This window comes from Musca vetustissima, unplaced genomic scaffold (genome assembly GCF_032173495.1).
Source record: "Musca vetustissima isolate MV318-11 ecotype Yass unplaced genomic scaffold, APGP_CSIRO_Mvet_v1 utg19665, whole genome shotgun sequence".
Taxonomy (NCBI): Eukaryota; Metazoa; Arthropoda; class Insecta; order Diptera; family Muscidae; genus Musca; species Musca vetustissima.
Window position 1 is genome coordinate 35,148 of NW_026885232.1, and position 27,339 is coordinate 62,486.

The following is a 27,339-nucleotide window of genomic DNA, read 5'->3' on the forward strand; positions in this document are numbered from 1 at the left end:
TCTGTTGATGTTAAATTGTAAACAAAGTACACATTGCATTTCAAATCCGATTTAGATGAAATTTGGTGCACGAAATTTATTTGCCCCAAGGACAAACTCTATTGAAATTGAGAAAAATCGGTTCAAATCTAGATATAAATGGTGCACCGAATCCCCTATATATTTTTCGATTACGAAGTTTGGCATAGAATACTGAATAATGACTAGAATATTATGTACTAAATTTCGTGAAAATTGGTACAGATTTAGATAAAGCTCCCATATATATTTTCGTCCGATGTTATGTAAATGGTGCACCAAAGCCCATATATATTTCTCGATTTGCACGAAATTGTAAGTGTTTAATTTGTATTTGACAATAACATTCGAAATTAATTCCGCCGAATTATGCGTGATTTCTGTAATTGAAGAAACAGTTCAATTAAGCGCGTATCGGATAATTGGTTCCTCGGTTAATTGAACAAAAAATTTGCATATTTTGATGTGCAATTAACCGAAAAATACTGTAAAACTTTTTTGCAACACATTCGTATGTATCGCTAGCACCACGACTTCAACTAGTCATTTGCTTAAAGAAGATTTGAAACAATCGCAACATGTAGTCTGTTTATTTCTTTGGTTTTAATTATATGTTGATATGAAAATATACCCTTTCCACAATTGCATATGAATGTGAAATAGATAATAAATTGGAATGTGGAATAATAATCCTCTAACAATTTTGTGATGTATAAGGAAACATATGTTCGTTTAGTTAATTTTTGGCTTCAGCCAACAGCCTTTGATCAACGAGTGTCTATATTGCCGTTTCTGAAAGACTTTATAATTTCTACATGTATTCTCGCATCCTCAGACTGCATTTCTAAATTGATATTATTTATAATTGTTAGTACATATTGCAAGAACAAAAATAACAGTTTGTAAAAAGGGTTTGAAAATGTCGAAATAATAGAATTGAGCCTTATCTTTTGGGAATCTGCTTCGAAATCATTGAGTTTAAATAATGTTGAAGTGATTCCCACTACTCCAAAATCTTTTCAATAACTTATTGACGTGAAAGTCATCGAGTTGTTGTGTATTTAAAAACAAAATATATCTGTCGGTGTGGCCGATAGATATATGTCATCACCCTATAGTTTGCGGTAATATTGACCCTTTTTGTACTATGTTCCAGAGGAGAGGACAGGCGGGTCCAAAGTTTGTTTCAAATTGGGCAAAGTTTGTTTCAAATTGGACATTCCATTCACCTGATATTGGATATATAAATATCGAAAATTTTGACCATTGGAGCAATAGGGGTGGACCAATGAGTCCAATCTTCCCACCTGACTTAGGCTTGGTAATGATAATACAAAGTTTCGTTATAATCGGATTATCTGTTTTCATGTTATTATAAAATTAATTTTTATCTACATTTTAACCATTTTATGGGAGAGCTACCATTTTCAATAGGGTTCGTCCTTGGGCCAATTTAGTGACCTGTGCCAAATTTCATGCAAATCGGATCATAAATGCGACCTGACATGCATAAATCGACTCAGAAAGTGATTCTATGCATACTCTCAAAAGGAACCATGTTTCTATCTCGATTATTTTTGCCTGTTACAAACATATGCACAAAGACATAATACCCTGTACCACATTGTGGCGAAGGGTATAAAAACAATAAGCCGTTCAATTAAACTACTTCTATAGCTTGTATGCCCTGTCATTGTGGTTCTTGACATTCCAACATTTCATAAAGCATGGAACAAATGCGATCTTCAATTTCGGACCAAGAATGTTTGGGATATTTTTGATGCCACATCTTCAAAAAGTCATCACACTTGACATGATGCTCTGGCCAAATTCCATGGTTTTACAATCCAATGATTATCCAGTCCCTTGGCAGCGCTATTCTGATAGTTCGAGGCAAATCCTAAAAGTTCCGTTTTTAGGTTATACTTTGTTGGCAACCATTTGTGATAGGTTTCCAGTGTTTCCTTGTTGTGATGTTCTGTGGCAGCCCTACGGCAGGTGAACTGGCAAAAGGGAACTGGTTGACAAATTTATTAGGCGTGGTGCGAGCCAGCTCGGCGAAATCTTTGAAATGTATTGTCAATCACAAAACATCGCATCTTCAGAATTGTCCACCACTCTAAAATAGGGCGATGTATATTGTTGCTTCACAATATCATATACGGTGTATACCTTCAAGGGTTCATTTCTATCAATTTGAGGTTCGCACAAATTATCCTCATTGGGATATGTGACCCGCCGTGTAGTACTCAACCGAAGGTTCGCACCGAACAAAACTTTAATCGGTAAATTGCCATGACATTAGCAACACCTTACGTTCCTCGGCATATTCCTCCACATATTCCACAAAGTCATGACATACCTGATCACCCTGCTCACAATCCTAAATGCAAAAAAGGTACCATTCTAAAGTTGGGGTCATCCAGCCATAATATACCAAATTTGTTGACAATCTTCATCGGATAATTGTTCAGTGTATAAACTTGGGCATATTTCCAGATTTTCGCATGCCATTCAGCAAATGGTCATATTGTTCCAACTTATTTGTTCTTAATGTCCAGGCATGATCGACCATGAATACAGCATTAGGATCATTGGCACGAATACCTCCCTCGGCAGCAACGGACAGGGCAAACACTGGCCGACACTCATTCCCATCATCTGTCACATTGGTATCCAAGGCATCCTCTTCGTCATATTCGATGAGCATCAGCTGCAACACGACACCAGCATCGAAGGTCTCCGTTGTTACTTTCTAATAATTTAATTGCCAAAAATGTTGTGGTACAGCAGCAGCTTCCAGTTGGGGTTTGTGGCGTGCACAAATTGATGAAATAGATTAATGCCGTCCATTATTTGCAGGACATTTTTCGGTAAAATGCGAATGATTCGATTTGTGTATGTGCGAAATGAATGAAAACCTTCGCCCAACGATTAGTCTGGGCGACGGGAGTTATGGCCGATAAGGACCATAACAAAAGGAAAATGGAAGACAACCGTAATGTTTACGAATGAGTATGAAGCATAACGCGGTCTTGGCACCGATCATGTGTAGAAAGAGGGCATAGAAGAAAGGTAAGTAATTATTCGACTGCGTAACGTACTGGTAAAGTAACGCTGGGTGTCGAAAGTGAATAAATGTAACGGAAAAATATTTTAAATGCGATGTCATACCGTTAGTCCTGATTTATATTAGGCGAGTTTACTTGCGGCAATTATTATCGTTCCCTCTTGAACTTGCTTCATGCGTCTATACAAGGCAATTCGGTTTCGAAAATATTTATTTTTTTCATTTGATGTCAATAGTTTTTTCACATTTAAATAAATATAAAATGTCAACGAATACGAAATACACAAAACGAATTGCCAGAAAATTGTCGGAACGAACATTTTTTACCATTTCTATTCCCCTTGTCCCTCTCTCCTACAGTCAAAGACTTGACGCAAGTAAACTCGCCTAATATAAATTGGGACTTAGGAACGAACATAAATAACATTTGGGAGGGAGAATTGTTATCAAATAGGACTACAAAAAATCAAATTCAATTAAAATTCGATTCCAAAACCGTCAAAATACTGAAATTTGAAGGGTTCCGTTATATGGGGTCTGCCGGAAAAAGTGAACCTATCTTTATAATTTTTACTGGAGAGAGATTTGGTACCCAATAACAACTCTAAGTACCAAATTACAGCGGATTTGGTGGAAAAGCCCGCTAAAAAACCAAAATATCGAATATTGGAGCTACTGTTATATGGTGGCTACGAGAAAATTTGGGCTGTATTTATAATTTTCAGTGGATAAGTTAGATACCCATAAAGAACGCAAAGTACCAAATTACAACGAATTCGGTTGACAAACGCGATCAAAAATTCCAAAACGCGCTCAAGATCCAAAAAATATCAACAAATGACGGGTACCCTTTGTAAGGGCTATGCCTAAATGTAGGTGGACCCATATAACCTATATGCTCGAACTTGACCTGCCTGCAGATAAAAACAATCATTTCAGCATCCTATTTCAATTCCTTCAGAATTGATAGTCACCTGACCATTATAATCTAATGTAATCGATGAACAGGCGGAAATTTAGATTTTTTTACAAAATGGCGGTTGTTAAGCGTTCGCTTAACTAACACGTGTTTTTTCGAATACGGATAACCTATAAAGTCCGAGTCGTTCAATGGAATCCGAACGGTTGAGGATTTCATTATCATTGGAATTATCCTAACGATTTGGTCATTTCACCAAGGAAATCAGTGTTTAAATTAAATGTATTTTGAAGGCTCGTAGACAAAGTCTACATAATCTGTGGTGGCGCTATTAATACTCGATAATCGGGAGGCGGGCCAATAACTTAAATAGGAAAAAAAAATCAAAAAATCGATTTCGACTTCTGATCTTTGAGGTAGTCATAGAGTCGACTTTCCAAGATCGACTTTAAATTTTCTTCATAAGTACTTAGTTTATTACCGCAAAGCACAAATTGCCCTAAAATACGCAATTCCGGACTTTATTTTATCTGTTGACAACAAATCATATAAAAAAATTAAATTTTTAGTCGATTTTGTGTTAGTCGGTAAAAGACGAAAATCGATTTTGAAGAGATCTGAGAAAATAGAAAGATCGAAAATTTGACTTTTTTGTCAAAGACCATAAGTCTTAAAATCGACTTTTTGGCCTGCGACAAAAATCGAAAAGTCGACTTTTGCGCTCGACTATGTATCTCTGGTGTGTTCCCTTTCCTTAACATTTGTATGGTATATAATAATTGTGGTATAAAATAATATTTTATTCGAAACAACTTTCTTTCCCTTTATTCATTCCACATGAGAACATAGGGCATTTCCAAGAAAAATCCATTCTATTACAACTTACTTACTTAGCTGGTTTGTGACAGGGACGGCTGTTCCATAAGCCGAGCTTAAAAAATTTCAAGCGCACATCTCATCCAATTAGAAAATTAGGTTCATTATATAAAATCTTTGACTACCACGAAGCTGTTGTTCCACAGTTCACCAGCTTGGTCTTTTCGCCATTTACTGCCAGTCCCACTTTGACGACTCCTCCATTCGTTCAAATGTGGCTGTTATCGTTCGCAATGTTCGACCCATTGTGTCGATGTCGTCGGTGTAGACGAGTAACATGCGTTGTTTGGTGTAAAGAGTGCCATTTCTGATTACATTTGCATCTCGTATGACCTTTTACAGCAGGATGAGAAACTGGTCACGCGACAAACTGTCTCCTAGTCTGAGAGGTCCCTTTCGGCTCTTACTGCAGACCTCGTGCCACTTAAAGTTCTATAGTTTTTCAACCACCTAATACTGAATAGCTATTTTTCTACAGGTCGGCCAACCTGTCAGTAGCGAACGCCCCGATCACATAGAGGTTAAATTACTTATACTAGGGGTTATTATACTTAATGCGATTATTCTACATACTGAAGCTACTTATGATATATTATATCCTCTATGAGTCAGATCAGTTTGGGATCTCTTCGTCTAGGTCATCCGTCCTCCACAATCATAATTTGCAAGCTTCGAGTACTCCATAATAAGGATTTCGGATGATCTGACAATTTTCAATGTTTTTGACTACGTATCTATCATTTGGAAGCACCCACTTGGAGGAGGATGAAAAATTTGTAACTTACATGTTGCTATGGCCTACCTTGAATAATTGTACCATGGTAAATACTATATAAATAAATACTATATAATACTGATTTCCTATTCTATTCTACTACAGATCGGCCAACCTGATAGTAGTGAACCCTAGTACTTATACTAGGGGTTATTATACTTAATGCGATTATTCTACATACTGAAGTTACTATTAACACTATGGGTCAGAGCAGCTCTGTATCTCTTCACCTGGGTCATCCGTCTTCCACAATAGTATGTTACAAGCTTCGATCAGGAATTTGGGTGTTCTGACAATTTTCATATATATATATATATAATTTTTTTTTTTTTTTTGACTACGTATCTATCATTTGGAAGCACCTTGTTTATGGCATAATATTACGTTTACATTTAACCGGATTTCGTTAACCCAGTGGGTTTCCATTGTCAATTCCTTTGCATATGTGTCAAATAAATCCTCATAAAGTAGGTTAACGCGGTAAAAAGGTTGTAATATATATGCCGATTAAAACGGCATTTACATTAGAACTTTTTCCAAGGTTAACCCACTTCATGAGGATTTATTTGACAAATAGGCAATGGAATTGACATTTGAAACCCACTGGGTTAACTAAATCAGCTACAATGTAAACGTCCTATAAGGGCCTTAAATTTTTGCAATGGCTTTTTGTTATTGTTAACTCCTACCGTTGTGTCTACATTCTATATCACTACGAAGTTTCCGACTTTGTAACCCTTTTCCTTGGACCCTTGTTTGTTCGTCTTTATAATAATGGCTTCAGCTTTGTCTCTAATTTCCTTAATATCCCCTTTAAAGACGACCAGATTTTCTGGACCCTTGTGGATTCCTATTAAGTTCTTTGGCTATCCGTCCTTTCGTTTTATTCTACAGATCCATATTTGATATTTTGTTCGGGCAAAAAATATACAGCAAATAATTCACATAGAGAAATTTGTTGATGAAAACTTAAGGGGGAAGCACATACGAGTATTCAGGCCTGGCCTTTTAAGTTGGCTTTGTATGAATTCGAAACATCTACTTCTAAATAACACTGTGCGACAAATTTGAATTTTTTTTGATAATTACCGAAACACGTTTCTTCTTTTTTTAGCCCCTCTTTCATAATCTGTTGGAATTTCCCGGTAATTATTTTTTGTGTTGCACTGTGTAATTAACATACGAAATTAATTAAAAATCTCGTTGATTTCAAAAAAGGTATTGAGTTGAATTTCTCCTAACTACATACAAATTGATATAATTGCCTCCAAAGTATATTTTAATATTTTGTTAAAAAGCAATATCGTAGGAAATATTTTGCGAACCTGTTCTATACTTAATTTATAATGTGTGAATTGTAAATTGGCCTTTGAAGGTCGTCAACAAATATATATATATATATATAATATTAATTAATTGTTTAATAAAGTGATTAATTGAATGCCACCTCCATGTTGATAGACATATATGTATGTACGATATTTTATCTATTGAAATCCCATTTAGAGTATTTATATATATCGTATACCGTCTATGTGTAGGGGCCATTTAGAAGTTCGAATAGTTATTTATAATCCACAACTGACGCCAATATGTGCAGACATACTTAAAAATATGTATATATACACTTCCCTCAAACATGACCTTGATTTTGGCTTGTGTTTCCCAAAGTCTGCGCACTTTAGAATAATTTAAAAAAAATGAAAAGTGATTAGCTTTTATCGCCAAAATATTGTGTGATCCATAGTTTTGTATACAAACGGAACTTGACAAAATTTAATCAAATCTCATCGAAATTTTTTTTTTTACTTTTATTATTTGATACAAGAAAACAAACAAAAACGCATAGGATTTTATATTCCGGTCTAGTCGAATTATAAATATCCTACACCATAGGTATTTCACTAATTTAGTCAAATAAACATTACAATAATATTTGTAATATTTTTTTGTATATTTAGATTTCGATTTAATAAAACCAAAGGTAATTTAAATATAATTATTTTTGTCATCAAAATTTGTCACGTAGTCTCACATTTTGTTATCAGCATTTTTTTTTTGCAGTGCTACAATGACCTTGAAATACCTAAAATACTGGAATGCCCACACAGATGCGGACTTAGAAACAGATTAATATGAATAATTTTGAAAATTTTTGGGGAAAATGTATGGATGGACAATTGAAGAATGTAGGTTTTTCTAAAGATTAAAGGAATATTTTCTGAAGGGACTTTCCGAATCACAATAGTGGACTTAGATATGTTTTTTTTTCAATATTGCAGTACATAAGTACTAATCTTGCGGAATATTTGCGGAACTATTAAAGAGTTTTATGGTGTGTGACTATGCTAGCGATCACAAGGTGATAACTTAATTTCACCACCGTTGATTCATGTCTATACTGCTGTAAATAAAATACGAGCAGCACCACCTACCTGCGAAGTCTGAACAATTTTGGATGAGTTTTTCACGAAGTCTCGAGTCTTACCTACTGACATTAAAAAAATCACTCGATATGAATGGGAAAGTACTATATCTAAACTTTTAATTTTTTTTAAGGTTGAAGAATATATTTGTCAAATATTAAGGGATGGTTGATGACTATACTACGGTACATAAAATACGAACAACACCACCTACCTGTGATGTCTGAACTATATTGGATTTGTTTTTCATGAAGTCCTAAATCTTGCCTACTTACATTAAAAAATCACACGATTTGAATTAAAAAATATATTTTTAAATATTTCAGTACATAAGAACTAACTTTGCTGAATATTTGCTTAAGAACTATTGAAGATTTTTATGGTATGCGACTATGCTTGTGATCACAGGGTGATAACTTCATTTTCCCACTGTCGGTTCAAGTCTATACTGCGAGTAATAAAATACTACCAACACCATCTATCCGCAAAGTCCAAACTAATTTGGATTAGTTTTTCATGAAGTCCCAAATTATACCTACAGACTTTATAATAGTGTGTGTAAATTTTACTGGTTTTCGTTAACCCAGTGAGTTTAAATTTCAATTTTGTATATATGTGAAATAAAACCTCATAAAGTAGGTTAACCCGCTAAAAAGCTCTAATGTAAATGCCGTTTAAAAATATTACACGATTGGAATAAAAAGTACAATATCTAAACTTTTTTAGGTTTTTTTAATTTCAGGGTCGTAAGCTTTGTTTTTAAAAGAATATTTTTGAGAGACTTTCATTAACGTAAGCGTGGATTTTAAAAATAATATGACCATCAATTGGTGGATTTTTGTAAAGAATATTTTTCAAGGACTATCACTACCTTAAGCTATACTTTTTTAAACAATATTTTTCAAGGTCTATGATTTCCATAAGCGATACTTTTTATACCCTACACAACTATGTTGTCGGGGTATTACAGCTTTGTGCAGCCTCAAAAGTTTGTAACGCCGCGAAATATTGGTCCTAGACCCACCTTTAAGTATACCGATCGTCATATCTCGACTAGCTGAGTCGATCTAGGCATGTGTGTCCGTCTGTCCATTAAAATTTGTAAACGCGATACAGACCACAGTTATGGACCAATCTTCACGAAATTTTGCATGTAGGATTGGTTCTGGCCAATGAAGACTCGTATTGCTTTTGGAAAAGATCGGTTAATATTTAGGGAATGAAATGGACCAAAAACTTTATTTTTGTCGGGTTTTCTGGTCGCTTCTGAGGCCGCAATTATGGCCCAAACACCGCGAATTTTTGCATGGAAAAGGGGATCGGGCCAAAAAAAGCCTGCCTGTTTTGATAAAGATCGGTCAATATTTAGTGGGTCAAATGGACCCTGACTTTTGTGTGGAAAATGACAAAATTTGTATTCTATACCGTATATATTTACTCCTGAAGAACAAATACCCCAGATGTTGATAGTATATTCAAGAGGAGTGGTTGACCTTTAAATTGAGATCAATTGTGTTGTCGTATGTACTCGAATGCGGGAGTTACACTTAAATATTTACAGGTGCTTACGTATTCATATCTTATTTAGTAACTCATTACCACACTTCAAGTCAGAAATATAGCGCTGATCGCTTTGAAATTCAACGCCTTTAATTTTCGGTGATGATTAGATAATAATATTGGGATGAAGTGGTCCGAAGACTTAATTTGTGGTTTTTTTTAATCGATCTTTAGGCCACAATTGAAAGCCGAGCATCACAACACAACCCATGGTGAAGGGAATCTGGTCAAGTAATTAGAAGAGCTGTACTGAATATTAGTTATACTTGTTGACTTCTGGTCGGTCAAGAGGGTGCAAATATCGCCCAAGCTCAGAATATAGAACTACAAAAAGTTTTCGTGGAAGTTGTGTAGGGTTTCATATGGTCGGCCCCGTCCGACTATACTGCTCCGCTTACTGCTTTAAAGAATATGTTTAAAGGACTATCGCCAGCATAAGAGTGGATTTTTAAAGAATATTTTTCAAGACCTATCACTACCATAATAGTGGATTTTGTTTTAAAATTATTTCTAAAGCTATCACCACCTTAAGTGTGGATTTTTAAAGAATATTTTTCAAGGACTATCACTACCATAAGCGCGGATTTTTTAAAAAATAATTTTTCAAGAACTATCACAACCATAAGCATGGATTTGTTGAAGAATATTTTTTAAGAATTATCATCTCCATAAAAGTGGATTTAAAAAAAAAATTCGATACCATATTATTAGAGCTTTATAGCTTTTATATTATGTTTCTTTGCTAGCAATCACAGGGTGATAACACAATTTAACTTTAGTCGGTTCATGTCTATACTATGCTTAGTGCTGCAAATAGCGGCAGTTAACGATCACAGGGTGATAACTCTATTTAACTTTAGTTGGTTCATGTCTATACTATGCTTAGTGCTGCAAATAGCGGCAAAAACTTGCGTTATTTTATTATATTTTTAATGCAGCCCCAAATCTATCCTACTGACATTTAATATACCTATTATTTTCGATGTACTATATAATTTTTTTGATTATTTGATTAACGTTTTGAATATTTTCAAATAATTTGTTCACCTATGATTTTGATAGATTATAAAACATAAATATAAGAACGCAAATCAATTTTCATATATTACATATTTTATAATTTTATTTCAACATAAAAATCTTACCAACTAATTTCTTACACTTAATAAATACATTTATAACTTATATAATTATTAAAAACTCTTATCTTTCCAAACATAAACATCGTCCTATGAACCATTTTAATTGTAGATGTGATATTTTTGCTCCCATCAAACGCCATCTGAGAGCCACATATGATAACACTGTAAAAACGGTATAGAAACTCAATAACCATATCACGGATTGTGTATAATCTACATCTAAACTGCCAACTAATTTTAATATTCTTTTTGGTTTTGCCATTAAACAGAAAAATTCCGTTTCGGGACAGATTAAATCGGGACGATTGAATTTTAACAGCGCAGCCAAAAGGCCTTCCAGCGAGTGGCGTAAACAGCTACAATTCATTACAATTTTTTGAAATATATTCAAATGATCACGTTCGGTGGCATAGTTGGCGAGAATAATAAATACCGCAATGGAGGCGGGACCTAAGAAGAAGGCGTGCTATAATATAGAAAAAAAATTGTTATTTTTAAAATATTAAATTGTTTTTCTCAAAGAAACTCACCTCAAGCTTCATTCTAGCTCCAAATAGTAAACCCCAACTGGAAGCCACCATCGACGTGAGAAATATTATTCCCGTGAATAATACAAAACGAAATAATTGCATCGGCTGATAGGTGGTGAAATAGAGAATAGCCGAGGCTGATACGGACATAACCATAACGGTAACCACATGCGATGTTATCAGAGCCATAAAATATGAACTTAAACAATACCATTGATTATAGATTTGCCTCTGCAGATATTTCATTTCCGGACCAGCTGTAAAACGAAGAGAAAATATTAAATGGAATATATTCACAATAAAAAACACATGGAACACATACTTGATGCAATAACTGGACTCATTGCTGTAAAGACACATACCACCACCGATAACATGCTGAAGTGATAGTTGTACATTCCAAAATAGGCATCCCGGCCGACACCAATGTACGCCACACCAACCAATGCTGCTAGGAATAGATGAGCAAATACCCTTAAACTAATGTTGATCTGGAAATAAAACAAAAAAGAATTTTTAAGAAGAATTTAAAAGTAATATCTTTTAGGGACAATTATGGATTTTATCCAAGAGGATTTAATAAATAATATTTTTATTTTACTATCAAACTGCTTTGGAAGGACCACTAGAGGACCATTATGCCATATTTTTATCAAACTACCGGATTAACCGACCTCTTAGTGAGAGTTTAAAAAATATATTTTTCAAGGACTATTAAAGTCTTTATGGTATATGGATTTGCTAGCGATCACAGGGCGCCACATATATTTCATTATATTAGATTCTTGTCAACGCTATGTGAAAAAATAAGAATACTTAGTACATCCTTTATGGTGTGTGGATTTGCTAGTGATCACAGGGTGTTAACTATATTGCACTACAGTAGATTTTTGTCAAGGCTACGGGTAAATATACATCCAGTGCAATCTAGCGGCGAATATCTTAACTATTTTATTAGTTTATTTTTAATAAAGCCCCAAATACAACCTACGAACATTTTGGAGAGTGGGTGAGATGAAAAAACTACAACCAACACCGGACTGCTATCATATCTAAGCCACTCGTCCGATAGCTTTTAAAATTATTCTGATTATATTGTTTACAAGCGTACAAAAGCATTAATACAATACAAGCGTCATAATGTGATTTCTTTATATTTGGCTGGCAAACCACAGGTGACTATCGTTAGAGCACTCCAGCATTTTAATATGAATAAATTCTTTGTGTCTCGTACCATCACTCGTAACCTGATACTGGTAGCGTAGCCCGACGTCAAGGAAGAGGACGGAAGAAAACAGCAACATCATCAGAAATGGTTCGAAAATTAAAGTAGCGACTTGATCGAAACCCGCATTGCATTGGCCGAAAAGTGGCTCGTGAGCTGAACATATCGCAATATTCCATTCGGCAAATATTGAAAAATGAGCTCGGGCTAAAGCCAATGAAATTCCAAAGAATGCAAGAACTTACACCGCAAAAAGAAGAAAATATACTCAAAATAGCTAAAGAGTTGCCTCGCATGGCCGAAAGTGGTGCACTGCCGAATTTGGTTTTCTCCGATGAGAAAACATTCGTTTTCCAGCAGTTTGCAAACAAACAAAACTATCGTGTTTACTTGCCAAAGAGGTTAGCTGAAAATGTGCACCTTTGGTTAGCCGCCAGGACTCAAGCGCCGGTCATGGTGATGGTGTGGGCCGCCATAACAGCCGATGGTCGTTCTCTACTCGTATTAGTCGACCCTGGCATCAGAATAAAATATTCTGGAGGGTGTATTAAAGCCTTGGACACTCAAACATTATTAGCCGCAGACCTTGGACATTCCAAGGACTTGGACTCAACATCATCGCACTCAGCACGCGCCAACCAATAATGGTTACAAAATGAGGTTCCTAGCTTCATTTCCAGCGCATAATGGCCAACAAAACCTCCGGATACCAATCCGTTGGACTATTTTGTCTGGAGTATTTTGGACAGCAAGGATGGCACTAAAAATATCAAAGTGTCGATCACCTCAAGCAAGCGCTTCGCCGCGAATGGGCCAAAATATCGTAGAGCAACATTCCGGTAGCGTGTGACGGTTTCATTGGCCGTCACACGCTGCCCTTCGGTTGGCCACCAGAACTCAAGCGCTGGCCATAGTGATGGTGTGGACCGCCATAACAGCCGATGGTAGTTCTCCGCTTGTATTAATCGACCGTGGCATCAGAATAAATGCCGAATATTATCGCTAAAATATTCTGGAGGATGTATTAAGCCATGAACACTCAAACATTTTTAGCCGCAGACCTTGGACATTCCAAGGACTTGGACTCAACACCATCGCACTCAGCACGCGCCACCCAAGAATGGTTACAAAATGAGGTTCCTAGCTTCATTTCAAGCGCACATTGACCAACAAAACCTCCGGATACCAATCCGTTGCACTATTGTGTCTGGAGTATTTTGGAAAGCATGGATGGCACTAAAAATATCAAAGTGTCGATCACCTCATGCAAGCACTTCGCCGGGAATGGGCCAAAATACCGCAGAGCAACATTCAGGAAGCGTGTGACGGTTTCATTGGCCATAATTCGTGCCAAAGGTGACCAATTAGATGTTATTTCCGATATTTTTTGCTTTCCTTCAATAAAATTAAAAAAATGTAAAAATTATGCCATTTGAAATTTAAACATTTTGACGTCGTGAAAACGCATCCGCAAATTTTTTACAATGAAAGCTAGCATTTCTAATTTTTACATTGTAAAAAATTGCGGATGGGTCTTTTGTGAACACCTGTTTCTATATGAAGGAGTTTTCCAGATCGAAACAAAATTTAACATGTGTTCATAACTGAGATGAAAGTTACCAAACACTTTTTCCTGTTTATACCGCGCTTTCGGTGCAAGGCTAAGAATTTTCCGAACTACCCTCATATGTCTTTATAATCGATTTAAAGAAATTATAGACTTACCTTATCTCTGCATATATTTATTAATATTCTTTGCAACAGCCATTTATACTGTAGCCACCATGAAATTTTAACGCATTCCTTTAATTCCATATCGGATTCCGGTTCCAGATTTGACGCAGGTAATGTTAATTTCACACAGCCATTTTCGGTTGGAGTATTCGGCAGATTTTTCTCACGTATTGGCTGCCATTTGAGTATTTTACCATTATCTACGGCTTTTACCATTTGATCGTGAATATTACCATAGGCATGAGTGGTAGCTTCAATGACTAGAGGGGGAAAATAAAATGAGTATATTAATAATAGATTGATATATGTGGTATGGTGTAGTTGATAAACCGATCAGCTGATGGAAATTTAAATTAACTCTAAGTATGTCTAAACAGCTATGGTGTATCTCTGGATATCGTTCTTCAAGTTAATTTTTGAGGTATAGTCTAAACGAGCTTTAAGTTCACGAACGAATCAGTTCAATTAAACGATTCACTAAAAAGAACTAATTAACTGTCCATGTGTCATTTCGTGTGAATGCAATAAATAACAAATGAACAATTTTGACAGAAAACAGACAGAGTTGCATTTTTCAAATATTTTACAAACATAGCTAATTTACATATCTAATACACAAATACTTACGAAAATCAGCCGGATTATAATTAATCGGACATTTCAAACCAAATAATTCCAAATATTGAACTATATTTTGAACGGCACCCTGATAGACACATTGTCCCTCGGCCATGGTGTAAATATTGTCAATTAATTGCAGCAAACGGAATGATGGCGAATGAAGGGTACAAATGACAGTGTGGCCACTTTGGGCCAACTTCTTCAACTGCAACAGGCACTGATAGGCTGTTGATTCATCTAGGCCTCTGAAAACGATCGGAATGTATATTTTGTTTAAGTTTGACGAACGGAATTCCTCTTGAACTTACGTTGTTGGTTCATCGAGAAATATCACCACCGGTTTATTTATTAATTCCACTGCAATGCACACCCGTTTCAGTTCACCACCTGATAAATTTGCTATCCTAGTGTTGGACTGCTCCTGTAGACCGAAAAATTCCAACAGCGTCGAAATGGTGACATAACGTTGTTCTCGATTACAGCAGGGATTCAATTTGAATTTCGATGCCATCATCATTGTTTCGACAACCGTGAAATGTGGTGAAATATAATCATCTTGTAAGACATAACGTGATATTTTACGAAATTTCCCACGATTTAGTGGTCGATCGTCTATGAAAATATTATCCGATTTACGCTTGATTCTGAAAAAAAGAGAAAGGGGAGGAAAAAGATTAAGAGGTTTGGTAAATTATAATGTAAAATGATAATTTAATTATTAACGATATCTGCAAATTATAATATAACGCATCGTACAATAATACAAGGACGGTGAAGTTGAGGTGAGTAACAAAAATGCAGCCATGTATGTAGTGGCTTCTTCTGTCACATCCATTTAGCTCAGCTGATGACTTGATTAACTGTCAAAGTGCGTAATTTCTACTTGAATTCGATGCGCAATGTTGCCAACCATGTAAAATATTATATGGAAAAATTTTGACAGATGGTCGAGATAAAAACAAATATTTTTTGTTTTGATGCATCATCTTATTGTTGCATCATGATACAAACATACGCAACAAGTTGTTGTATTTATTTACAATTTCCCAACACATAAGTGAAAACGCGAAAAATGAATGAAAGTTACAGTACGTTTACATTTAACCGGATTTCGTTAACCCAGTGGGTTTCCTTGCATATACGTCAAATAAATCCTCAACCCGGTAAAAAGTTCTAATGTACAAGGAGTTTTATGATTAGTTCCAGACGAACTCGGTTCAAGGTCATTTTCATTTCTTATAAATTTGAATATATTTCAATTTAATTGGAATTTATTTGACATGGTATTGAAAACAATACAGACACATACACAAACATATTTATTGGGGAAATATTTACCTTGGGGGAAAAAATTGTAATCAGATGGCAGGTAGTAACAAGGTGTATTTAATAAGGTGTAAGTGACAATCATATGGTATTAAACTTTTTTCTTTTTGTTTGTAAAGTAAATTGTCAAACACATTTTCAAAGTTACCTTTTTCATTTCAATTTAAAATATTGTTTCTAGCTTTCAAATACTCATTCATAATTATTAAAAATGCGAAAGTGTATACTTTGCAAAAAGAAAGAAATATGGGGGAACGGATCATTTTTAGTGTCCGAAATGACAAAAAAGGAAGTGCTTTTGGAGTGAAATATGTGGGATGGAATTGTCTTCAAAATCGTGTATATGTGAAGACAATTTTTCACCATGCTACGTAATAAGAGGTTCTCAAAGGAAAAGTTTATTACCAAATGCGGACCGCAATCCATTTTACAATTTGGTTGCGAATCAAATTGATGAGTGGTATGTATATATGGGATATTATACACAGAAAATAATGTAAATATGTTGCAAATTCAGATCATCTGATATTGAAATCTTAGATGATAACGGAAATTGCAAAGAAATTGACACTTTGATAAATGAAACCATAGAGTTCCGATTAATTAATGATATGCAATTCGATGATATTGGCTTGCTACAAGAAGATGCTCTGGAGTACTTATCTGGTTACATAATAAAAAAAAACTAAATCCCGATGAATACGAAAGCGGAGAAAATACCTACACTTGGGTAGATCAAGATCAATTATTTCAACGGGAATGAAATATCTGAAATGAGGAATCTACAGACAGAGTTTATTGAAGCTAGTAATTTTGTATCTCTGCCAAAGAATGTGAAGACATTATTATTTTTAAAAATGTCGTATACAATTTCGAATACGCCACTTAAAGGCAAAACAAAGAGCAATGGTATATAAGAAGTTCTTAAAAATTAACCTGTACATCCTAATATATTTTGCCTAGATTAAATAATAAATTACATACCTTGAAGTTTTTTATATGTGTGTTTATTTTATAAAATACTACATGGTTCACCAAATAGTCTATGTGTGTTCAATTTTCACGAAATAATACATAGTCTTGAGTTGAAATCCGTTCATCTAAATGATGTACCAATTATCCAAAGTTTGTGATCAACATTAACAAATGTATAGACGTAAATATATAAATACCCAAATAATAAAGGTTTGTCCGATTGATATTAATTTTTGGACTGCACGTTGTGCTTTAGTATAGCGAATGGTTCATGTCACGTTTGCATTATTCCACAGTTGAAGGTCTATAACCAACAAAGCCCAATTGACCACCAAACTTATCTTTTCTTTCAGAACGAGAGATTTGGAATAATATTTAACACAAATATCTCAGGAACACAAGGACTACTTGTGATAAAATTTTCGAAATGATCCGCGACCAGACCGGAAAATTGATTTGTACAAGCAAATTTCGCACCTACAGAACTTGTATGGTTAATATCTCAGAATTCCATAGATTATTTGTGAGAACAAGTTTAAACATTTCAGCACCTTAAAATTTGTAAATTTAATATCTTGTAAAATGATTTGTAAATAAAAAATCGTATCGTCCAGAACAGCAAATTTATTCTCGTTATTTCGAAAAAATAGTTGTATTTAATTCTTCAACATTTGTTATTATTGTATGCATGACAATTTAATTTCTATAACAATGGAAATAACTAATTTGTAAAATTTTAGTTGTTGTAGCTAAAGCATACACTTTATACACCTTGGGTAGTAATTGGTCTGTTCCCGTTCTGCAAGAATCTACTAATTTTTACTACGATAACGAATTTTCCTTTGTGATATCGAAGAAAATAGTAAAATATAGTTCATTCTTGCAGTACGTGAACAGACCAAATAATTACTATTGTTTACTTTACTACTGCGATTCAATTTCAGATAAACATTAAATGGGTTCAATGGACCCGCAATTTTTTGATACAATTAAAAAATATATACCCGTGTACAATTTTTTTATTAATTATTTTCTTTATTACTTCCCTTATGATAATTTAAATGCTGAGAAGTCTGAGAGATTATCATGAAAGGAGTTATCAATCGTCGGTACCGTTGCATTGTTTAAAATAAAATCATTTAAATTATTCGCAGTAATATTTTTATTGGCTAAATGATTCAGATTAAGTCATAAATAATTATTTTTATAATTGCGATAATATATACTATTCAGAAGGTGATTGATTACTTTTATTGACGCCATTGTTTAGGAAGCTGAAGCTATTTTTATGACAAATAACAGAGCAGATGATTGAAAAATACGACACAAATAGCTGTTATCGAGTATGGAAACGATATAAATCAAGATCTATTAATAAAGACACCCAGCTAGCAAAAGTCAGCTGTTTTTTCGTTCACAATAATGGATTTTGACAGCACATTTGAGAAGCAGCTGATATCCAGGTCCAAGACCTTATTAAAAGGCCTTGGTATAATATTGTTAGTCTACGTTTGAACTTACTTAATCCACTAATCCTAAACGTCAATTCCATACGTCACATAAATCCGGTTCAGAAATCCAGGAAATTATTTTCATTTGAATTTTGAAAGCTGAATATTGTCAAAGGCAAATTTATGAAAAAATTGGAAACATATGACTGCATGGACTACCTTGTATAATTATGCCATGATATGAATAGTTAAGAAACAATTGTTTGTATGATTTTTGAACGTAATGGAGAGTATTTCATATTAACTATATGAGAATGTTGATTGAACGTAAACAAATAACAGATGACTGTCAACCTTAAAAACATTTTAATACTACTAGTCGAAACAGCTGGGAATTTGTACTCTGATCTAGAAATAGAGTCGATTTAGAAGACATATGGTCTGTTCCAGTGCTTTTTAATAGTAAAGCTAGTAAAATGGAAGCATTTCAAATATAAAGTGCATCTAATGCCATGTACAGACGAGCGTCGTTCGCTCTCTCATTCGTTGTTCGACCCCTAATTATGAAGTAATTACTTAGTTCCCCATACAAAATTTTCTGAGCGAACACCGACTTTTGTACGTTGTTCAATTCGAATCACTCTCTGAATAACCAAGAATTTTGTCCCATCCCTAACATTTGAGAGTATTTATCGAAAATTAATTAATTTTGACAGTTTGAAAATATTTATGAAATTTTCAAACTTTTTCAGTAAAATTGAAAATGATGAATGAAAAGTAACAAATTGTCTAGTTTTTATATATGCAGAAGGAAGTAAATTTTGTAATCAACATAATGCGATATGCATTTCTTTCCCTTTTGTTCTAATTAGCATACAAAATGAGAAACAAATGTGGGGAAACCCAAACAAAAATTCTCCAATTTTTTATATGTCACATTTGAATTGAGGAAATATAAAAATTTATTCATAGCAACAATATTTTCGGAAAAAATGGAAAACATGAATTAAAAGCAAATAGATATAGGTTCATACTATAGTCAGGAGAGATTCACGCAAATATGTTAACATTTTGGTGTAAAACTAGAAAGAAAAAGTTTGAAATAAAAAAACTCTAATGACATGAATTAAGAATAGTGCTGTATGAACGGGTTAATTCATGTATGTAATTCTGAGAGCGAACTACGTTGTTCGAATGCCCGTCAGAACATGGCATAACTAACTGATGTAGAGACATAAGTTCCGTTCCAGAACCTAGAGTCTACTAATTTTACAAGTTTTGCAACTTTTTACTCGGAACCCGTTCCTGAACCCACAAAACTGGTAAAACATTGAATCAAATTTAAGAGAGAACAAAACAAAATGACGTTCTCTTTTTAAACTTTTTACTCGAGAAATTGGGACGAGTAAAAATGGTAAACAGGACCGCCTAATTCTGATTAATTATATAAATTTTTAATTATGTACATATACAGGATTAGATGCAGAAATACGATTATGCAAGTTGTTATATATTTCACAGAGTCATCTTAGCGTATTACCTAGCTCATAATTAAATATAAATCGGCATTTACATTAGAACTTTTTGCCCGGTTAACATCTTCTATGAGGATTTATTTGCCACATATGGAATGGAATTGACAACTTAGTTATACAGTATTTTTCGGTTAATTTCACATCAAAATTTGCACAAATTTTTGTTCAATTAACCGAGGAACCAATTATCCTAACCCGCTTAATTGAATTGTTTGTTCAATTACAGTAATCACGTATAATTGGAACTACTAATGATTTAAAAAAAATCCAATGCCCTTAGCAATAAACATATGTTTTGAATTAGTAGAGATGCCACCTAGTCTTTTTCACAAATTTTGTCAAATATCTATGTAAAAATATGGCAGATTATTTTTCAATTATTATTATGCAATTAACCGGTGAAAACTAAAAGGAAATTTATTTTTGATGACATGAATTTTGAACCAATTAAGCGGGAAAATCAATTAACAGGGTTTAATTATCCGAGAAAATTTACATGTATTTCCCTATGAAATATTTTTTGCCCCATCATGTGGTTCAATTAAGCGTGGAAACCAATTAACCGTAGGGTCAATTAACCGAAAAATACTGTACTTGATTTAATAAATCCTCCATATTGTAAACGTACTATATATTTGTTTCCTTCTTTAGGTTTTGACCATTATGCAATAATAAGGTGATGTATCACAACAACAATCTTGGTTTTTGTCTCGATCATCTGTCAAAATTTTCCGTATAATATTTCAAATGGTTGGCAACACTGCACATCGAATTCAAGTAGAAATTACGCACTTTGACAGTTAGCCGAGACATCAGCTGCGCTAAATGGACTACCTATTCATTGAAATATATTTGAAAATAAAGAATAAAAAATGATAAAAAGGCATGGAGATGATATTTCTTTCGATAGGACCTTTTTGTCTTTATTATATTTTGTTTTAAAAAATTGCATGTGAGGGCATGATAAAACTACGTAAAGAATAGCTTAAATCTTATTATCTCTCACTACATCCGATGTCACCATTTATTTTAAAAATTTTCAATTTTCAAAAAGTAAACAAATATTTTTCTTTTTTCAAAATGCTTAATTGTGATTGGTTGAATTTAATTTGCTTCGAGTTTTTTATGACACGCCGAAATTAGTATTATTCGCCTGGTAAACAATTTTAACATATCATGTTCCCAATTCGCCGATGCGGCTACCTTGTATATCTACCTTGATTTCAACTTTGACAGAAGGTATTTTTTGTTTTTTCTTTTGTTGAAAATAAAAACAGAACATTCAGAAATTTCGAACGTGAACATAAAATTTCGAACGTGAACATAAAATATTTGGATCAATTTAATAAATTTTCAATTTTGTTTGGCGGATTGTATTATTCGCTTGAATATATGTATGGATTCGACGTATTTGGGTGATACGGCCATACACAACATTTTGCTAAAGTGGGGAAGTTGATTTTTTCTGTACGCCCCCGTCGGATTATAGGTAACGTTGTTAAAATAGAACTTCCCAATTTCAGACAGGCATAACAAATATTGTGTATAAGGTCTATATAGCTTACCTATATCCCGCCAACAGATTAATAAGCGTTGTTTTTCCACATCCAGATGGTCCAATGATGGCTGACAATTCTCCAGCACGAAATTCACCACTTAAACCCTTTAAAATTTGTTTCTGAGCTTTTTTTTTTTGAAAACAAAATGAAGAAAATTAATATTATTTTTTATACCAGACGTATTAATAATTGTATACACATTTTCAATTATATTTATTATTATTTTTTTTAAGTATATATTGTTAAGAAATCCGATAATTTGTTGTTTTTTTCGTACATATACAATTTGTTGTAACTTTTTTGTATTTATTTTTATTCTATATTTAGAATATTCGTCTTCCCATTGGTAACTCGCATGAATCATTCAATCAAAATAATACGATGAGATTAAACAAAAAAATAAAAGTGAAATTGTAAACATTCAATTGTTTGTATATTCCAATACAATGTGCGGGGGTAATCTGATAAGATAAAAAGGCTCGTTTATGTATAAAAAAAAACATTTATTTCAATTTTACTTCAGGTTATAATTGAACAACAAATACTAGTCAGCACGTTTTTATTATTATTTATTTTTTTTTTTTTTTTGCAATTTACAACTTACAATTGCATTCTATATTTAAAAATGTCAATGAAAAAACTAGAATTTTTTTCAATAATTAATATTAGAAACGGGTTTTCTCAATGAAAATTACACGAATTGTTTCTTACTTTCTGTCAGTTTTTTTTTTGTTCTTTATCGGAAATCTAATCATTATGATTAAACTCAATTACCAGTTCAAAATACACGACATTGAAAATTCATCGACCGATTTAAAATGAATTTTTTATTTGTGGGGCTAAAAGCTGTTCTGATATATGTATAATCATGTGGAAGGTGAAGAAATATAAAATAACATTTGTAATAAATGCATAGCAAGTGAACACATTGTGTTAAAATTTAATTACTGTTATTATAAGTCAATTAAAACTAGATTTGCAAATGGCTATGAATATCAAAAAAAAAAAAACTCATTAAAATGTTGATGCCATAATGAAAAAAGTTCAATAATATCGATATTACTATATATATATATTATATAGATATATAAATTTGTAACATTAACAGTTGTAGTTTCTGGGTCAGAGACAAGGAAAACTAGTGTATTAACGGAATCAGAATCAGAAATTACTGGTAAATGCAAATCAAACATAAAGTTCAATGGCATAATTATACAAGGTACATAGTCTCATGCACTCATATGTTTTCAATTTTTTCAAAAATTTAAAATGAAAATACCTTCAAAATTTTAATGAAAATACCTTCCTTCGAAATGTAGCAAAAATTGCTAAATAATCCATATATCTATACTAATAAAAGAGTAAAGTGATTGACTGACTGATTTAAAGATTCATCAACGCCCAGACTAGGGATACGTAGACGAGCGCAAAAGTCGACTTTTAGACTTTCCGATTTTTGCCTCGATTATTAGACTTTTCGATTTTTGCCTTTGACTAAAAAGTCGACTTTTCGATCATTCGATTTTGTCAAAACTGTTTAAAATCGATTTTCGATTTTTACTGACTTCTGCAAAATCGACTAAAAATTTGATTTTTTATATGAATTATTGTTAACAGATAATGTAAAGTTTCGGAAAGTGCAATTTTTGGGCAATTTGAGCTTTGTGATAAAAAAAAAAAAAAACAAGTATTTATGAAAACATCGAAAGTCGATCTTGAAAAGTCGACTTTACGATTTCCTCATAGATCAAAAGTCGATTTCGACTTTTAGATTTTCAATACAAAAAGTCGATTAATCGATTAGTCGAAAGTCGATTTACTTATCCCTAGCCCAGACGAAACGGCTAAAGCTAGAATCTTGAAATTTTGGGTGAGGGTCACTCTTGGTCCAAATGTGACAGATAAGGCTGGGTTTTTGAAAATTCGTACTAGAACGGTACGAAAAGTACTAAATGTGATACCATTTGTATTTGGTGAAACGGTAGAGTTAGAACTCTGAAATTTGGTTTGGTGGTCGTTGATGGAGTGTAGGATAGGTGTACCAACGGGTTTTTGGAAATTTGTATTTGGCGAACCGGTAGAGCTAGAACTCTGAAATTTGGATTGGTGGTCCCTGATGGAGTGTAGGATAGGTGTACCAAAGGGTTTTTGGAAATTTGAATTATAACTATCCGAAAAGTACTAAAATTTACATAATTTGGTACAAATTCGTAGCATGTGGGTGGATAGCGCTAAAAACTTGAAATTTAGAGTGTGAATTATGGTTTAGAAGTAGGATCAATTTAAGGATATGGTTTTGAAAGCGTGTACTCATGTGTACGAAAAGTACTATATGGTACTATATTTGGTACAAATTTAATTTGGAAATACAAATCGAGTTGGAATTCTGGAATTTGAAATTAAAAGTACCGTCGGAGTGTAGGATTGGGATATGAACGTAGTTTTGGAAATTTGTTACTTTTGTGTACGAAAAGTTATAAATCGTACTATTACTTGTGTGTACGAAAAGTACTAAATCGTACTATAATCGGTAAAGTTTGGATTTGATCGAACCGATAGAGCGGGAACAATGAAATTTGAAGTTAGGATCACAGTAGGGGTGTGGGATTGGGGTCAGGCTTCAGTTTAATAATATAATACTTATGGGTACTAAATGGTACCAAATTTGGTACAATTTGAATTTCAAGAGAATTTCAATAAAGCTAGAATTATGAAATTTGGTTCGGGTGGGTGTAGGGTTGTTGTATGTAGGAAGTTTTAGAATTTTGTACTAAGTGTATTTGGTACAATTTTAATTGTGGGTGAAGTGATAGAGTTGGAATCCTGCAATTTTGATTTATGATCAGTGTGGGGGTAGGAAGGTTTGGAAATTGGTAATACTATGTACTAAATTTAGTACAATTTGAATTTTGGGTGAACCGATAGAGTTGGAATCCTATAACATGAATTTAGGATCAGTGTGTGTGTGTGTAGGATTGGGGTATGTAGGAAGTTTTGGAAATTTGTACTACTTTGTACTAAATTTGGTACCATTTGAATTGTGGTTGAACCGATAGAGTTGGAATCCTGAAATTTTTATGTGCGGATGTGTAGAATTGGGGTATGTAGGAAGTTTTGGTAATTCGTACTACTGTGTACTAAAATTGGTACAATTTGAATTGTGAGTGAACCGATAGAGTTGGAATCCTGAAACATGGATTTAGGATCACTGTTGGGGTGTAGAATCGGGGAATGTAGAAAGTGTTGGAAATTTGTACTTAAAAACCGTTCCTGAACCCACAAAAAACATTGAATCAAATTTAAGAGAGCCCATAACAAAATGACGTTCTCTTTGTAAACTTTTTACTCGAGAAATTTGGCCGAGTAAAAATGGTAAACAGGAATGCCTAATTCTGATTGGCTGTTATGTTGATTTGGAAGTATTGCCAACTAATTTTGGCATATTTACTAGATTTGCGTCCCCGAACTTTTCAAAATATTTTGTACTCTGAGGGCAATTTTGAAATATTTCCCTTTTACTAGATTTACTATTAAAAAAAGTACTGGAACAGACCGAAAAACGTTTGTTTTTGTCTCGATTATCTGTCAATTTTTTTCCTTATAATATTTCAAATGATTGGCAACGCTGCACATCGAATTCAAGTAAAATTACCCACTTTGACAGTTAATCGAGACATCAGCTGCGCTATATGGACTACCTATTAAGTGTGCCATGGTTTTCGTTATCTTGTATGAAAAACTGACTTCGCCAGCGGCTCGTTTTCGTGCCGTTTTTCTTAGAGGGCTTTATGTATTAAAACCAGCTGCTGATGTCTTGACTAACTGTCAACGTGAGTAATTTCTACTTGAATTCGTTGTGCAATATTGCCAACCATGTGAAATATTATAATGGAAAATTTGAGACAAAATCAAAGGTTTTGTTTTTATACCTCACCTTATTATTGCATCATGTATTGATACAAAAACATTTGTTTTTGTACCGAGCATCTGTCAAATTTTTTTCTAGTAATATTTTACATGATGCCAACCAATTGCACATCAAATTCATGTAGAAACTACGCATTTTGGCAGTTAATCGAATCGTCAGCTGCGCTATTTATTGTACCATGCAATGTACGAATACGGTTTTTTCCACCAATAATATGAAAACTCCGTCATCTAGCTGCAGAATAAAGAATTTGGTATATGTACATACGTTTATATTGCTTCTATAAAAATAATAAACCTATTTGAAATTTTGAAAAATGTGCTTATTGGATTGAATACTTCGTAAATTCTTCATTTTTTGTTAGTGTACACTACAGTAGACCACGGATATAAGAACATCTTATATAAGAAAAATACGAACATAAGAAAATGTTACACCCATGATGCAATAATAAGGTGATGTATCACAACGACAACCTTTGTTTTTGTCTCGATTATCTGTCAAAATTTTATATGTAATATTTCAAATGTTTGGCAACACTGCACATCGAATTCAAGTAGAAATTACCCACTTTGACAGTTAATCAAGACATCAGCTGCGCTAAATGGACTACCTATATATGCAATGGAATTGACAATTTAAATCCACTTCATTTACTAAATTCAGTACAATGTAAACGTGTCATTAGAACAAAATATCCAGTACTTGAAATTATTAATAATTCATTCGAATTTTATCGTAAAGCCTCCACAATTTGTAATAATCCAATAACAAAAAATCCGGCTGATATTGATAATGGAAGGTTCGTTCGTTTACTCAATAATTTGTACAAATGATTACAAAATGTTGTTCGTTTACCCAAAAGTCCAGAAAATAGAGATTGAATTGAGAGAGCATATTTGACGGTTGTGTTACTGAGTATTTGCAAATTCTTACAAGGAAAATGTACTCAGTAAGAATTTCCTTGTACCATCAGCTGATATTTAATCAGCTGTTGTGCCAAAATTGTTTGTTGTTTTAATCAGCTGTGTCGATACAATCTTTTTACTGAATGTTATTCATTTACTTTTTGCAATTTTCTCTCTTGAGAACGAAAAATTCGTATTTACTCTCTGCAAATTCTTACTAAGTAAATGCTACCGGAAATTAAACGAACGTCGTTTCATTGTTGGAACTTAACTTCAACACATCCGTTCCTGTATTCGTATTTAAACTCTTTTTTTTTGCCCTATAAATCATTTAAAGTCCCAAACAGCTTATCAGATTTCAAAAAGTTCAACTTTAAATACTATGAACCCGTTATTATTAAATCGAATCATATGTTACATATATGAATATTTAAAGCACACAATTATTATTATACAATATCTGACATAGCATATTAGCTAAAACTATTATTCATTTTTCAAAATTTGTTTAATTTTTCGTTTTTATTTTTTTTCTTCTCCACATTCACTTAAAATACATCGATAGATTTAAATTTTCTTCATTTCTTTATTTCATTTTATTTTTCAATAAATTATTTTCGTTTTTTTTAGCACACACAGACACATCAAATTTAGTAATTACTTCGATCTTCATTTCGGGCAAAATACGTTAGATCCACAAATTTTATGTTGACGCCCATGACACGCGATAATTTACGAAATACATCTCCATTTTCGACAGA

At 33.4% G+C, this 27,339-nt stretch overlaps 1 protein-coding gene across 1 annotated transcript; it reads right to left on the reverse strand.

Moving 5' to 3' along the window:
• Positions 1-2,488: 2,488 nt before the first annotated feature.
• LOC133332379 (ATP-binding cassette sub-family G member 1-like) lies at positions 2,489-27,339 on the reverse strand. The gene is made up of 9 exons (XM_061540779.1): positions 27,240-27,339; positions 21,749-21,866; positions 15,205-15,540; positions 14,903-15,141; positions 14,267-14,535; positions 11,639-11,807; positions 11,317-11,573; positions 11,157-11,252; positions 2,489-2,773 (listed from the first exon to the last, which is right to left on the reverse strand). Exons 1-9 carry the CDS (start codon positions 27,295-27,297, stop codon positions 2,489-2,491), a joined length of 1,827 nt encoding a protein of 608 aa, XP_061396763.1. The 5' UTR covers positions 27,298-27,339.

Bases quoted from the DNA above. Each gene is read 5' to 3' on its own strand.
- LOC133332379 (XM_061540779.1), bottom strand. From the start codon at position 27,297: ATGGGCGTCAACATAAAATTTGTGGATCTAACGTATTTTGCCCGAAAT. The intron at 15,541-21,748 runs GTAAGCTATATA...TCTTTTTTTCAG, and splicing joins AATCTGTTGGCGGGATATAG to AATCAAGCGTAAATCGGATA. The intron at 11,808-14,266 runs GTAAGTCTATAA...TTTTATTTCCAG, and splicing joins TAAATATATGCAGAGATAAG to ATCAACATTAGTTTAAGGGT.